At 39.1% G+C, this 15,973-nt stretch overlaps 1 protein-coding gene across 16 annotated transcripts in view; it reads left to right on the top strand.

Annotated features, from left to right (window-relative positions):
- Nucleotides 1-15,973, top strand: part of NRXN3 (neurexin 3) — a 1,012,014-nt gene that overhangs the window by 107,995 nt on the left and 888,046 nt on the right. For 15 of the 16 annotated variants that reach the window (XM_027638371.1, XM_027638372.1, XM_027638389.1 and 12 more), the window contains 2 exons: nt 5,543-5,572; nt 7,900-7,911. In XM_027638371.1, the coding sequence (XP_027494172.1) occupies nt 5,543-5,572; nt 7,900-7,911 (42 nt within the window). Of the gene's footprint in view, nt 1-5,542; nt 5,573-7,899; nt 7,912-15,123; nt 15,144-15,973 lie in introns of those variants that run through there. The other variant, XM_027638384.1, reaches the window with a different exon arrangement.

Below are 15,973 nucleotides of genomic sequence, written 5' to 3'. Positions count from 1 at the left end.
ACTTTCATGCTTTCAAACACCATCATGTTTGTAGCCTTCCCTGTGTGAATACTTCTAGGAGTATGCCACTTGCAATGTTGGAATACTGTTTCTGCCTGGCGTGAAAGGGGATAGTGTTGTTCAATCACTATTGCTTCCATAGACAGGGGGGTAAACAACTTTGACTTCTACCTCGTGCTCTTATTCCTTTGATGACTCAGAGAAGATGCCACTCACCCTAATTCACTGCCACTGCTAATGACAAAACCTATCCTGGAATTATATAGCAGAGGAAGGAAAGGGGATGGAAAAGAGGAGCTAGCACAGCTGTTGTGTGTAATTGGATTGGAAGTGGGCCTGCGGCTACAATAACAAAACTACACTCCCGACTGGCCTCACTGCTGGGGCCTGAGAGCAGCCCCTTGGCTGTTGTGCATGTCGTGGTTGAATCAAAGAAAACTGACCGCTCCCCAGCCTGTGCTACTTCTTTGCCCAGCTTGGAAAAAAAAGGCACCATGTATGCGAGCAGCCAAGGAATCAGGTCACCCTCTTGGCAAAGCTGACCTGTCTAACAGGTAAAAAGTCTTAACAGGGCTGCAGAATGATTTTTCCTCTTTATCCATTCTTTACATCTCTCAAGACAAGGGTTTTACTCCTTCCTCTGAGTCCTATCCTTTGGCCCTGCTGGAATGCCCTTTTTTTTTTTAGGTACCTGGGGATTCTTAGGGAATTTTCCTTGGACTTTGGGTTTTAGAAAGCCTCAAGATGGCTATTTTATGAGCGACCACGTGGAAGACAAGGTGCTTTCCTCATGAACTAGAAAAGGGAACTGTTGATGGAGCTGGAGCATGAGGCTCAGAGTAAAGAAAGGCCTATTTGTTAAAGAATTGCTAGTTTTATGAAGTTCGGAAAGGAGGTGAAAACAACAGACTCCATTACTCATCACAGTGCTCTTCTCTGTAGTGGATGTCATTTTATTTCTGTAAGAATCCCTGGTTTGCGTGCTTTCTTTCTTCAGCTTTACCATAAAGGATTGTTGTGTATATGCTGGACTAGAGGGCCTGATGTCCTATCTCAGACATATATTGCAGCTGGCCCTGTTTTTGTCTGAATGGGTCATGGAGCTTGATACCAAGAAAAAGGATACTCTATGGGCAAGCTTGCCCCAGGGGAGATCTGGGTTGCTGCTGCTGCCTGACAGTCTCTTTTCCCATTCATTAAGAGCTTTTGGGCTAATCATCTGGCAGCATCATTAAAAGGGAAATACTGAGGCTGCCTGCCTTAACAGAGCAATTGAGCAGTGCATGCACACCCACACACACAGGCACACCCCCAGAGCATTGGCCCAGTAGTACGGGACAAGCTGTAATTAACTAGATGAAGGAGTCCATCTTCCTTTGTTACTGCAATCCCTTGTCACTCTCAGCTGTGTTTTGTGCTATCCCCACCTTTTATTTTCCATTTTAAGTCCTAAGTATCAAAATGGGGGGGTAAATAGGATTCAAACTGCCTCCAAGGTTTCCCTCAATTTCTCCTCCACACTGGAAATTGCCTCTAGCAATTCCTTAAAGATGAAGACTGCTGTTTAACTACATTGCTCTTTCATATCATTAAACTCTGAAGCCACTTTTAAAAATGTCCTTCTGGGTTCGTAAGATCCAGTGTTGGCCCTTGATACTTTGTACAATTAGAGCTTGATTTTACTATTTTGATATAGAAAGCAGATGGTTCACGAATTTTTTTAAAAAAAGTAGTTCTTTGAAATGTTACTTCGAGATCAAGGGAGATTAATAATAACTTTTAAGAAAATAATAGTGATCTGGTAGTAGGTTAAAGAAATATTAAAAAACCTCCCAGACCTAAATAGGAAAAATCTGCTGTGGCAGGCATAAATCATGGCCGGAGACCAGAGTTTATGTGTCTGTCTACCCTCAGCAATGGACATATTATTTTAATAACAAATTGATGTTCTGAAGAAGCAGGCCAATTTTGCTTCACATTACTGCCAAATGTCTGGAGAAGCTGGGGCTCCAGAGGCTGAGCACAAGCAGATGCTTATCATCATCTAAAAAACCTGTTGAGAGTCTTCTTCTGAAGCCATAGATTGTCCTTACTGTGATGCATATTTGAAGTTCATGAACAGAAAATCACCAGATTCTTGACTTTGACATAAAATTTCTTTACAGACAGATAAGTAATTTATTCTGAGGCTTTCCTTTTTCAGAGCACTTGCTACCCACCATTTTTGTTGGGCAGCAGTTGTGCCCAACCAGTAAATTATTATAAGGATGACTAGATTGGTTTAGAAGCTTGCAATCCCTTGACCATTTGAGTTCATGCAGATTTGTGTAAACATTTTCCTAGTTCTACACTGTCTGGGTTTGCAGTTCTGAGGCTATAATCAGGGTTTCTTGTTGAACAAATCTAAGATTAAAGGGAAAGTATGTTTTCCTGGATTTAGGTGGAAACTCAGGTTTTCTTATAGGATTCCTCTGAAATGGGATGGCTATTGGCACAAACAATGGTAGAATATGTAAATAACATGCTTTGGGGCCTGATGAGTTCATCTAGCATCCTGAGCCTGCTGAAAACTTTGCTGGTCTTTATGACCGATGCCCAAATAGCACGATGATACATGTCCCCACTATTCTGGCAACGTCTGGTCAAGTTTACAGGTCTGAACAATGCATACAATTAAACTCTTGCATTTGTCATGTCTTGAAACTGATGTAAAGGTGAGACAAGTATGTCAGTTCATGTTTTCTATGTTTATTTTACTCTGACTAATTTGAGGCCTTTGTTACACATGCTGCAAATGTCACAGATTTTATATATCAGTGGTTGAAGGTTTTGGTTAATGACATTTTGTTGGAGATAAACACACTTATTTTCACTCCTACTTTGAATTGCAAGGGAGGAAAATTTTCGGATGAGAAAAGCTGATACGTTATTTCGTAATGTTATATTATTATTCTATCTAATAATGAATCTAGAATTCTGTTGGTGTTCTCTTTGTTAGAATAAGGATCTGTGTTGATGAACAATTTAAGATATAATACTGATTTTTTGCTCCATCTCCAAATCTACCCTCCTTTTTCTTCACATTTTAAAAAGGAAAAAGTAGCATTGAGGGGCAGTGCACTGTTTTTCATTTATCTCCCTACTTTCACTGTCCAGTTGGGACTGGAAGATCAAGAGGTACATACAATACCACAGCTGCTATTGTATTTCCAATTTATGAAGAAGCAGAAAGTGTCAGAACATCTTAAGGACACTTCCTTCGAAGACGTTTGAACCAAGGCTAAACCAGGGACCACAGTAGTGGGTATATTTGGGGGTTGCACTCACTCCTTAACTGCAGGCAAAAGGCTTGGGGCTGCACCTGGCTAATGTGCCTGACAGATAGGGCACACAGGATTGGCCTTCTGGGGATAAAGGACAAAAAGGGGTGTTGACATTCTTGACATTTTGAGGTTTTTTTATAGCTCCTCTGTGGCTGGTGGAGAGAGAAGGGATCTTCTTATGGTGTGATTCAGGATGTTTAATGCAGACTCTTGCTTTTAACCTTCTCTGGAGGTTTCTCTTCATCCGTGTTCAAGTGGACAAAACCCCTGCCAGCTCCAGCAGCTGCATCTGTTGGTGCTGGACCTCTTAGGCATGACTTTCCTTTCCCACAGTCTACAAGGGCTGAGGACCCCTATCTCTGCTTCAGATCTAATGTTCTCTCCCTGTTCAGCCAGCTTCAGCTACATACCATACGGACACCTTCTAGCCTTTTCTCTTTTTATGCCATTGCTACAGGGTCTCTGTGTGTTATAGGTCCTAACAATTATACTTTTGTCTTCTTGCCTTTTACAGTGCCTTTCAAGTGTCCTTTTGGTCAGACCTAAGATTTGCCTATCAAGAATGATGGGGTTAGTGGCCATAAATAGATATACAAATTCACTGAATTATATCTTCCAAATTAAACCAGAAATGTCCTACAGTATCAAATCTGCTATGTTTATTTATAGCTAAAAGAGCTAAAAAAATCTAAACCTATGTTGTGTTTCTGATTATTTTTCTAAATCCACAATAATCTTCAAGAACATTAAGATATTTGCATTCCTTAGACTGTACAATTATTAATCCCCTTATCTGGCTTGGAGTTCTCTGTGGGTGAGCATATTCTTAGGATGATCTGGATTTTAGATTTCTTCAGCCAACGTAAAGGAAAAATATAAAAGAGAGAGAAATAAACAAATTCAAACTCAGCATGCTGCTTGTTGAAAATTCTCATTCTAATAAATTCATTTGACCTCTCAGCCTCTGTGAAATTAAAAAGTCACAGCCTTGTTTGATTAAAAAACTGACTTCAGATATGGAGTGTGTGTGTTGTGTGTGCATCTATCAAAACCCCTGCCATACTAAGTGCTATGAGAGACAAGAGATATGGAGAAGTAATCAAGCTCAGGGAAGTTGGTTAGGGAACCGAGTACAAGAGGGGTCACTTATGGCTTGAATGGGAAGGACTTGATTTTTGTTATATTAGGTCTGTGATATCTTCTATCACAAAATTGACTGATGGGTCACTTAATGCTTAATGGCTTGGGCATGAATATATGTACAATAGTACCTAAACAATGTTTGTATAAAAAAAATTGTACAGTAAACATATTTGAAAATTTGGCCTAGAAATGGATTTTAATTGAAACAGACAAGGTTTGTACCAGAAAGAATTATCAAACCAAAAGATTGGAGCAGCCCAAGTAAACACGATAACTGTCTACAGAGGTGACAGTGACTGTCACTACTGAGGAGAGCTGTACTGCTCTCTGGCTTTACCTTCAGTTATGAAACCAAAGAGTAGCTTTAGCTGTAGAGTCATGAAGTAACACACTGCCCTAGGAAAGTGAGTCTGCACATCTTCCCAGAAAGGGAATGGAGGTGTATTTTAATAGGTTACTGGTAATTTTTTTAATCCTTACTATGTCTGGTCTACTGGTGTCTAATTAGTAAGTGTGAGCAATCTTGACAGACTCCTAAAAATACATTATGAAGCCACACATTCAAGAATGAGGATAGCTTTGTGTATGTCTATGCTCTTAACCAAGATGTTTCATCTGGAGCAGATGTGGTGTGATCATGGCCTCCCTTTTACTGACCAGTGCACCCTTGAATTTAAAGTCTTCAGCTGAGGAGAAGTTATTTCTGTATCTCTTCAGAGAAGCAAATGCTCCCTTGCAGACTCTCATTGCAGACCTTGGCTTTTGTAGCCCATTTAGCTGTACTGGTGTGCAGTGCCTCTGGAGTTGCCCTCCAAGGGATATGCTGAACCTCAAACACAGTTCTTCAAGGACCAGCAGGTATTTTCTGCCTGCAACAGATGCTTTCCTGCTCAGTGTGGAAAGCAGCACCTGTAAATGTTTGTGTCCTGTGTGCTACACCCATACTTGATCTAATTCAAGTATGTGAGCTCCAATCCTGACAGGTATTGGACTGCGACCAGTGTGCATGGATATTGCTGCTTCTTTTTCAGTTTTCTTTTTCTCTTACTTCCTCTCTCTCTCTCTCTCTCTCAAAGGCCTCTCACACCTGATGATGGGTGAACAAGGTAAGTCCTTTGACTTTCTCTTTGTTTCAGTCACTGATCATGGAAGAGCTTTGTCTCTGCTACTTTTCTGAGCTGGGCTTTGCATAACAAAAGCAACTAAGCCTACTGAGTGCCAGTCAAGCCATTTGCATTTTTGCCTCTTTGTCCCATGAGCCAAGGCTACTGATCAGCCTGGGACTCAGGGACCCAGGAGGGAGTATGAAATGATTCCATGGACAGAAAAGAGGTATGCTTCCCCCTTCCATGCAGCCCACCAGTTATTTTATCTTGCCATTTATTTCTTCTTGTGCCAGCTGTAATGACTCCCACTTCTGCCTACTAAATGTAGACCTCAGTGCTGGTCTTCATTTTCAAGAGTGCAATTATTACAAAAAGTATGTTAATTGCCCTCATGGCATGATCCTAACTCATTATGAATCCTGAGGAAAATTGCATATAATGGCCGGTTGTCTTGTGTCTGCAATTTAAAATACTCAAATGTGCACAGAACAAAATGGTTTAGAAGAACAACAGGGCTAACCCCAGAATGGGCTACAAATGGGATCTAGGCCCAGATCAGAGATCACATTTCAATATCTCAGCTTGCAGTGAGTTACAGATCTATTGATGGTGACATGATGGAATCATTACTCCCATTTTGCACTACAAGAGTGTGGAGTAAGAAGCTGGTGAGGACAGGTGAAGTGAGGAGAGGTGTGATTCTGTTTTCCTCTGACAGTGCCAGAGGCAATGCTGACATGGGTACACAGAAGTTAGCAGCACTACTGATGCTATCTAGTCTTGTGAATGCAGAAGTGAAACGATTAAGGACTTAATGCGAGGTGTGTGCACGTGGTGCATTAGAAAGACCAGACCAATTGTTTGTCTGTGGGGAGACAATGTGAGTTTTGACTCTAAAGCCTGATGAGGCTTTCCTAGACTAGATGTACACAAAAGTTTTGGGGTTTTTTTGCTGTTAAGTAAGCACATATCTGAGGTTAGACACTCCAATGAGTTAATAAGATAGAACATAGTTCATGTGAAGGCTCAAGAGTAATTAGGTGCTTGAATAAAAGAGAAATAGTTTCTGTGTATCTCAACAAAATGTAGAGAGGCTTAGGACATAATCAGTTTTTATTATGTTGATCAATCTGTTCTGAGGTCATGAAAGGTTAGGAAACAATAAGAAGTGAAGTTGGGGCTCACTTATCAGTTTCTGTAGTGCTTAACATCTCTGTGTTGTAGGAAAGGTAGGAAAACTGGGCTTTTTATGGGTGCATGTCAAGACCACAGTGTTTGGCATGTGGAGCATTTGGCTAAACTCTGGGAAGCACTGAGCTCCTTCTCTGTCACCATTGACTGTTCAACTGGTCACATGACTCAGAGGTAACACTTGTTGAGGGAGCATCCAGCAGAGAGGTCCCTTCAGCGTATCCTAGTTACTCAGGATATGGTTGAGTATGGACGGCATGTTGGAAGTGATCAGGACAGTGAACTTTGATGGCCACTTTCATTTTCAGTATCACTGAACATATCTTTGTAGTAGTCTGTGATTTAGCACTGGATTATATAAACAGTTGCGCTTGGCCATTTAAATTAAAAGTTGCAACCCAGCTGGCTCATGAAGACTTGCATGACCTATCCAGGCCTGTATGATCATCAGTACTTTCTATACTCCCTTGTCTGGCAAAAAAATGTGAAAACTGTTGGCTTTTGGCACCTTTAGCCACCCTTGTTTATCTGACACATTGGGGAACAATGGCTTCTCTTTTCTTGCTAACAAACTCACAGATAGTGCTTTTGATAAATATTTACTCTCTATAAAAATATGATAGATATAAAATATGTAAATATATATGTGTGGGTAAATATGCAATGTCAACATTATATACAAATATATTTGCTCTGGTAGGTGAGATGTGTTTAGCAAATATATAACCATGAGATTTATTTTTTTTCTGTACTATTCTGTTGTTTCCCTTGTTGTTTTGAATTTGACGGGGACTGAGGCATATCACTGGCTCATGCTATTGCATGAGCAGTTTGCATTTCTCAGTAGAAAATCAAAGCCAAAGGGCTTAACCAAGCCACAGCTGGTTGTGCTGTTGGTGGTTTAAGCTTTGCTTTCTGCTTTAGTTGTGATATGTCTGTTGTATTTCCCTTTACCTTGTGTTTTGCTGGGTTTGGCTGCTACATAAATATGCTCATTTCCTTGTTTTTCTAAGTATGACCAGTGACATATTTTTCTGTTTTTTTATGCTTTCTCCTTCTCTTCTCTTTTGCCTTCTCCATGATGGATACCCTTCTTGTTCCTCCTCTTAACTGGACGCGCATCTTCCTGTCTGTAGGTAGAAGTAAAGGTAGAGATTGCATTCTTTCTAAGACTTCATTGCTTGTACAATGTTTTTTAATGGACAAACTGTATTTCTATGAATGTGTTTCATATTGGAAATTAATGCTTTTATTTTTAAGTCTCTTAACAATCTTTTGTATTGAATTATGGAGTAAATATTTATTAAGATGAATGCTTTGAGGCCTTTTTAAGAGATGTTATTTTTCTCCCTGTTCACACTAAGTATGGGTGGCTCAGTGTCAGGCTGTCTGTAGCTGGTGATGCTGGGGTGCAAAGGGACTGTCAGTTCAGTAAAAGACAGAGCCAGAGGCCAGTGAGCTGATAATGCTGACTCTTGCACTGGAGTGATACCACTACTGCTAATTTTGGCACTGGTGTTGGTGGAAGCAGAACCTGGGCTTGTCCACCACCCTTCAACAATGGAGGTCTTTTGAGCTATCGTTTCTCCCTCCAGATCTACTTCCCATCCTTTCTCTTAGTGCAAAGTGTTTTGCAAAGAGAAATTGAGTTCCAAAAAGCTGCAGAGGAAACAGAAGTGATCAGCACTGCTAAACAGAGAGGTGCATTTCCTTTGCAGCTCAGTATAGCACAGGGCATGCAAGCTGTTCTGGAGCTCGAACTTACTCTTCTTCACACCTATCTTAAGCATGCAGAGGGCAGTCATCCACCCCTAATCAAACTGTCAAAAAGACAAAATGCTTCAAACCTGCTGTGGGTCTCCAGTTCGACTGGAAGGAGGGGTGAAGATTAATTGGTAAATTATAAGCATGGCTTGAGAAAAATCTTTTTTTTTGATCCTATTTTCCAATGAGATAGAAAGATTAAAAGGTTTTGTTATGCTGAGGCTTACACAACGAGTACATTGATGAAGAATTGATATATTGATCAGCATGGTTTGAACATGTTGGAGGATGTTGTTTGTGTCCATGCTAATAAGATATTGGGGAATGAAATGACCAATTGTGCAACTATGAATTTGGGAGATATTCAGAGCTATCTTCTTAGCAATAGGTGAACATCAGAACATAATAATCAGATATATACCCTATAAAAAAATATGAGAACCTAATGCTTCTAAGCACACCATACAAAATGTAATCTACCTCAACACAGCTGCCAATAATTCAGTTAGCTGATGTATGGCTTAGTGTGATTTAAGGGTCCTTGTAGATCAGGTCAAGTCTTTGTGTAGTGTGGTATTAGCTCATTTTGCTCCCTTCTTTTCTTGGGTGGCATTTGTGCTGCAGGCCAGCCTATGTAGGACTAAGCTAAAAGTCTTTTCCAAGGCAAAACTCCTAACTGAGCTGATAGGCATGAGGGTTATAATATATAGTTCACAATTAATTCAAAAGTACTGAAACTTAATTTATCCTATCATTGAATGAAAATATCATTTCACTTGCCAGCTGTGTGCAGTTTTTAACCCTAGTTATACCGAGTGACTTCATCAGAGAACCATCACTCTGCGTGTAAAATGGCATTGCTTTCAGAGGGTTCAAACTGTAATTTCGAACTCATGCATGGCCTTCAGCTCACAGAGAAGGTGGTACCAGACCTCTTAATGATTGCATGGAAGGTTCATGTTTTTTTGGCATTCTTGTAGTTTTTAGTAAAAACTGGCAACAACTCTGTCTCATGCCACATATGGAGCCAAAGGATGTGATGCATTTGATTTAATTTTGGATATAATGTATTTGATTTCATAAAACCTCTTCTCAACATATTACTATGTGCAAGTATGTGAACTTGCATTCATCATTTGAAACAAGTGTTTCATTAGTTGTTTTCATTGTAGTAAAGCATCTATAATTTTAAAACGTCCGGGAGATTTTAATTTTTTTTTAATCAGTTCCTGGAAAGTTCAGTAAGATGAAGTGTGGGTGTACTGGGGTAATGGCTGGAGTAGTTGAGATACCACTTGCATTTAAACAAACTGAGTGCATAAACATTGTTTGTGTTTTTATTTGATGTATAGAACTGGTTGTGGAGGTGAGGTAAATGTGTGATGAGCAGGGAGGACTTCTATTTAGTTTGGCATGAATTGCTGAATACAACTTCTCTTCTGGAGAGGTATTGACAATTAAGGAACAATTATATTAAGTTTATTTCTCTAACACTCCCCTACAAGTAAATGACACCAAAGAAAATCATAAATATCCAACTCTAATTTGCTGTTGTACTAGAGTTAATGTGTAGTCATGTTCTTCCATATAATTTGTTCTTTTGTAACCCTTTGTTAAGGAAATGATTATTTGCCTTTTTGCTACCTTTCACGGTAGTCTTATGTATGCAGTGGGTTTTGTTTTACCATCACTCTTGATTTGGATATGACTTTTTTTGAGATTCATGTTCCTGTTTAAAATTGTCAGTATTCCTAACGGGAATTTGCTATTTTTGGTAAATGAAATCCTTTGTCTTCTTGAAGGCCACAGCAAAGTTCACATTGAATCCAGTGAACCAAGAACCCAAAGAACTGAAAAGTCCTAAATGTCTTCTCTGACACAGAGAATGACAGTGAGGTATGGCTGGTTTCTGGATGTGCGCAGGACACCTCTGTAGCAGCCATGCAGTCTACAAGACTGCTGATTCTTCTCTAAGGCACGTGGGTCCTTCCTTCCATCAGCAGCTGTGCTTGGTGTGAAAAACTGTACAGTGGCACACTCATTTTCAGTATGAAGAAGGTCTTTTCTTCATTCTCAGAGAGAAATGAAAGACTACTCACATATTTCAGGGGTGGGACATTTTTAAGTGCATGTCGTGTAGAACAAAGGCTACCGCCAATGTCCCTGTGTAATAATCTTACAAGATCAGATTATCTCCCTTGGTCCTACCTGCTCAAGTAGATTTTTTAAGTCTTGGAAAGTTTAGCATTGCTCTCAGAGAGCAGTGTGAGGTTCTTATTTTTTGAAATTGTTCAATAATATTGATCTGAAGGTAATGGCACAGAAAAAATGAAATAGGATTTGTGAGCTTGAATAGAAGGAAATGACTGGACCTTACTGATCTGGAAAATAATTTCAAGTTCTTTTTCACCAGTACAACCATTAGGATTTGTATTGACTTGCTTCAGAAATAGTGTGGCCAGTGGGACTAGGGAAAGGATCATCCCTCTCTACTTGGCACTGGTGAGGCTGCAGCACAAGTGCTGTGTCCAGTTCTGGGCACACACCCCCCTTGCCCCCCCCCCCCCCCCCCCTTTCCCCGCTACAAGAAAGACATTGAGGTGCTGGAGTGTTTCCAGAAAAGGACAACAAAGCTGGTGAGTGGTCTGGAGCACAAGTCTTAGGAGGAGTGTCTGAGAGAGCTGGGGTTGCTTAGCCTGGAGAGAAGGCTCAGGGGAGACCTTATCACTCTCTATGACTGCCTGAAAGGAGGTTATAGCAAACTGGGAGTCAGACTCTTCTCCCAGGTAACAAGTGATAGAATGAGGGGAAATAGCCTCAGGTTGCACCAGGGGAGATTTAGATTGCATATTAGGAAAAGTTTCTTTATGGACAGGGTTATCAACATTGGAACAGGCTGTGCAGGGACTTGTTTGACTCACCAGTCCAGGAGAAGTTTAAAAGACGTGTAGATGTGGTGCTTATGCTGGGTTAATGGCTGGACTCGATGACCCTAAAGGTCTTTTACAACTTAAATGGTTCTCTGTAAATAAGTCCATCTGAATGGCCAAGAGTTTATGCAAATGTTGAAGTCAAGCATCACTAACAAATTCAATCATTTGTGCTCTATAAATGTCTAATTATACAAGGGGAAAAACAACACTATGTTCATCTTGCCAGCCTTGGCAGTGGTTTTTAAGCTCTGCTTTGCCCTGTAAAGTATCTTAGTATTTGGGTTTTAAATGTGAATATTGTATAGTTTTGTTTTCTACATTTAAAAGTATTAAGGAAAGGACTAAAATATGTGTGGTAGTGGGTTTGTTTTCCTTTAGTGGGAAAAAAATCCTGCATTATTGTAAAGATGGTGACTTTCAGTTTTAACTTTACTCTTAATGACTTTTTTAAAAAATCAAGCATTTTATTTTATGGTTAGCAAATACCGAATCGCAAAACTTGTTTGATAGAATCAATACTCCTTGAATGAAGATGTCATTGTTCTGAAATGTTTTTGTAGGTAAATTTTTGATGCTGGTTTCTTATTTTATTTAGGGAAGAAGTAAATATTTTAATGTAATTCATAGAAGTCTAATTTGAGATAATTGATAGTTGATGAATTTCAAATGTAAGATATTGGGGACGTTTCTGCAAGGTGTTCATCCTATTTCGTTTTATTCCAGAGGTGATGACATTTTCTGAACTTTGGGGAATGAAGTCACTTAAATGTTCAATATCAGCTAATGCAAAGGAATAGATGTCTTATTCTTCTTTTTATACCTCTTTGTTATATATTTATGAAGACATTAAATAGGACATTTCTGGTAAATTATTTTCTGTTTGTGCATATGAGCATGTGTGTTTACAAATAATCTGCATGCATAAGATATTTAATAGTGTATTAAATATTTTGTAGTTTATAGGTAACTAGTTTTTTCTTAATGTTTTCTTTCTGCCTTATTTTAAAACGGTGTCTTCCTGAAGTGTGAATAAACAGCTGATTCTTTGCTGGCTTTCATTTTCATTAAGAAGAATGATTCCTGTGAGAGTTAAAGGCTTTGTGGTTGCCTTGTGTGTAAACAGGAGCTAAAATACTGTCATCTTAGGCTGTATTGTAGTCTTCTGTTTTCAGTGAGGCTCAGGTTTCACTCTGCCCAGAGAGAGTATTTAATTGATATCATTGAAAGGCTTTTTTTTTCCTTCCTCTGTTTTCTTCATTTGAGGCATTCAGTGTTGTGTAGAGATGCAGAGGTAGCAAAACAGGACACATGCTTTGTAAAAGGCAGGCTAATAGCACTTCTGAGGGACATCTGATTTTTAAAGTGCTGTATCTTTCATTAAAATTTACATGTAAAGTAAGGGCAAGCACAGTGACATGAAAGCTAATGCAAGTTGCACATCTTGACATAATAACAATCACAAGAAACTGGAGATCCCAGATGGCAGCTTGGCCTTTGCCATCCTTTTAATAAGCTACTAACAGCTAATTATTGCACTGTTATGGGCAAGTTAATTTACTGTTGACTATCTTAAAGAGACATTGTGCCTTTTCCTGGCATTTAGGTTTTTCAGTTTAGTTTTGAGAGTGTTTTTTTCCCTGCAGATTGGAGTGCTTCCAGTGGACAGTAACAAAGAAGCAAAAAAGCAGAGAGGGAAATGGAACATAATAAGCAGTGTTTTCTTTGATAATAGCAGAATACAGGGTTGTGGGGTTTTGGGCTTTTCTAGGGCATGAGTTTAGAGCTGAAAAGAACACCAGCATGTGTATTAGATCTAGGATTTAGGTTTTGCATTTAACAGAGTTAAATGCAGATTTAGATTTATAGTTAAAAATAAATAGAATGTCTTTCCCTTAAATAATTTAAGCTTGAAATTCTGAAAATAAGCTAAACTACAAATAGAAAATCAAAATTACAGATTCATTTATTTTGCCAGAGATAGTTTGAAGGCAAAATTTCAACTCATACATCTGAAAGCTAAAATGTTCACCGTATTTTGGAAAAATTCTTCATTTTAATGTTACCTGGTTGTTATAATGCAAGGAAGGAGTGTTATCTGTAAAACATAAAATTTTTAAAGTGATCTTTTCCTTCTTACAGTTGAAAGGGACATTCAATAATGAGACCAGAGAGAAGTTTTGATCTAAGAACCTATTTAGGAATGAAGGAACAGCTGCAGTTTAAATGGACTCTAATTCTCACAGTTAATGCTGTTTTGTGAGCGCATGATTCTCTGTGATAATGTTTGGGAGGAGCGTGGTGGGTAATAGCTTATTTCCCGTGCTTTATGGTAATGCAGCAAAATGGTGATAATGCCATCAGGAACTGAAATAGACCCTGTTACACACATCAGACAACCCTGCAAAAATAGGAAACCCTGTGAAACGGGAGTTTCCTGTTTTAAGGCTCGTTGTGGTCTTCTCTGGACTAAAGTGATAGCGATATGATATTGAACAGTTTAGAAAATATGTGCCATGTAACCTGGATCTTATACATTAAGAATAAGGGCTTAGAAACAGCAGCCTTATTTGCAGCGCTTTACCAGATAATAAATGTTTTGACTAGAGATTAGTGAATGCATGCCATGCAAATGGTTGTAAAACTATTACTGTGAAGAAGGTCATGCCTCTTCAAATCGTCGGATATAACGCACACAGTATCATCTCTGTCAGTTATTAAGTCATGTCTAATGGTGCGTGATTTTCCCCACATCAGTATTCTGGGTTTTCATTCTGATTTTGGCAATGCACATCTTCCTGTGACACCCAGCACCTTTCATTTATGTGGCCGTACTCATCGCTTTCATGGAGCTACAGCTCCTTCTCATGCTGGTTTTCATCTCCACATTTGTTTCAAGAGCCTTGATAGTTTTGAGTGCACATATCCAAATAGAAATCAGTACTAATAGGCTATGAAATAAGGGAGGATAATAGAAAATACCACTGCAGAGAGCAAGGAATCATGTGTGAACTCAGCACTCACAGGTCGTAACATATTCATTTGTTTTTGAAGCCTTTTTGTTTCAAAATTTATGTTACAGATGACCTATTCTGCAAGTTGTGCCGAGTCTATTGTGTTCCATAAACTGCCAGAGAAGCCCATAGAAATAAACAGTGTTTTGAACCTGGGAATGTGTTGTGTACCTGCAGGGATAAAATCCAAAAATTCTGTTTTAGAAGGATTTTCTGTGAGATGCTGGTCTTATACTAGATATGCTTTTTATACTGAGAGGTTTGATGTAATAGTATTTAGAGGCATATTTTTCACTGCTCTGACAGGATTTTATTATGGTACACCTGATACTGAAGCAGAGGAAATGCACTCACGTAAAAGAAATACTGCAGGGAAGAATCTGACTCTGAAATTGTTCCAACACTAACCTGAGAGATTCTGGATCATTCTCACTGAATGATGGCCTCAGTTCTCTTGTTAAAGGCTGCAAAGCATTTGGTAGAAATGGTTTAGTACCAGCTCTGGTTTGTGGGGAGAGGCTTTAAACAGAACTGGTACTTTTAGAATTTGTGTACACAGTTGTCACCATTAAAAAAGTCAGTAGCATTTGCCAAGCAGTACCACACAGTGGTGCCTGAGATATCACCTCCTCTCCTACAGTAGAGCAAGAAGATGGTATGTAGTATTTGTAGGTAAGTGTTTACGATTTCATTCTGTCAATTGCATGCATTTTAATCGAGCTTTTCTCTCAAGTCACAGTTTGACTGGGGATCTGCTTATGGGTCAGATTATTTCTAAAGCAAAGCATGATTCCTTTTAATTGACCAAATTCTTTTTACTGAAGACTTTAAAAAACATTTCAGTATTTGTTCTAAAATAATATACTTTTGTGATTGTTCATTGTTAGTAGTGGTAACAAAAATGTATAATTTTATAAAATAATTGTGTTTGAAAGAGAGCTGTGGTCTTATTAGGTACAGTGAATCATATTAAGCCAGTGTTATGAAGCACACACCTTATTCCCCTTATTACTGTAATATTAATAATGACCAGGTTGATGATGAATGTTCTGATCACCAGCTGGGATCAGATAATTACATTTGATTATGTAAAGAGTTAGTTGCTATAAGCCTTGAAATATTAAAACTTGGCTAGAATAAATATCACTGAAGAACCTTTGTCTTTTACATGTGTATTCAGCTGCCAGTTTTCTAAGCAATTCTTGGTTCACTCGATAATGTTGGGAATCAAACTGTGAACAGTTATTTTCCAGCCCTGTGAATGTTGATAAAAGGATCTTGCATAGCTGCTGGCTTGTCCTGTGAGGGGAGAGCACATTGCTGCATCGCAGCGCAGGGATTACAGGCTCTCAGTTTAGCTCTGCATTAAAGATTTGCAAGCTTTTGTAAAACCCAGGGCAGCACCTAGATCACCATGCATTTGCATTTCCCAGCTCTGACAAAGGGCACACACGTTTCAGGCACCAGTGCCTTGCAGGACTGGCCAGGTCCATCATCCAAAT

The sequence above is a fragment of the Corapipo altera genome, unplaced genomic scaffold (genome assembly GCF_003945725.1).
Source record: "Corapipo altera isolate COAL_440 unplaced genomic scaffold, ASM394572v1 23, whole genome shotgun sequence".
Lineage (NCBI taxonomy): Eukaryota > Metazoa > Chordata > Aves > Passeriformes > Pipridae > Corapipo > Corapipo altera.
This window is presented reverse-complemented; position numbering and strand designations above follow the sequence as displayed.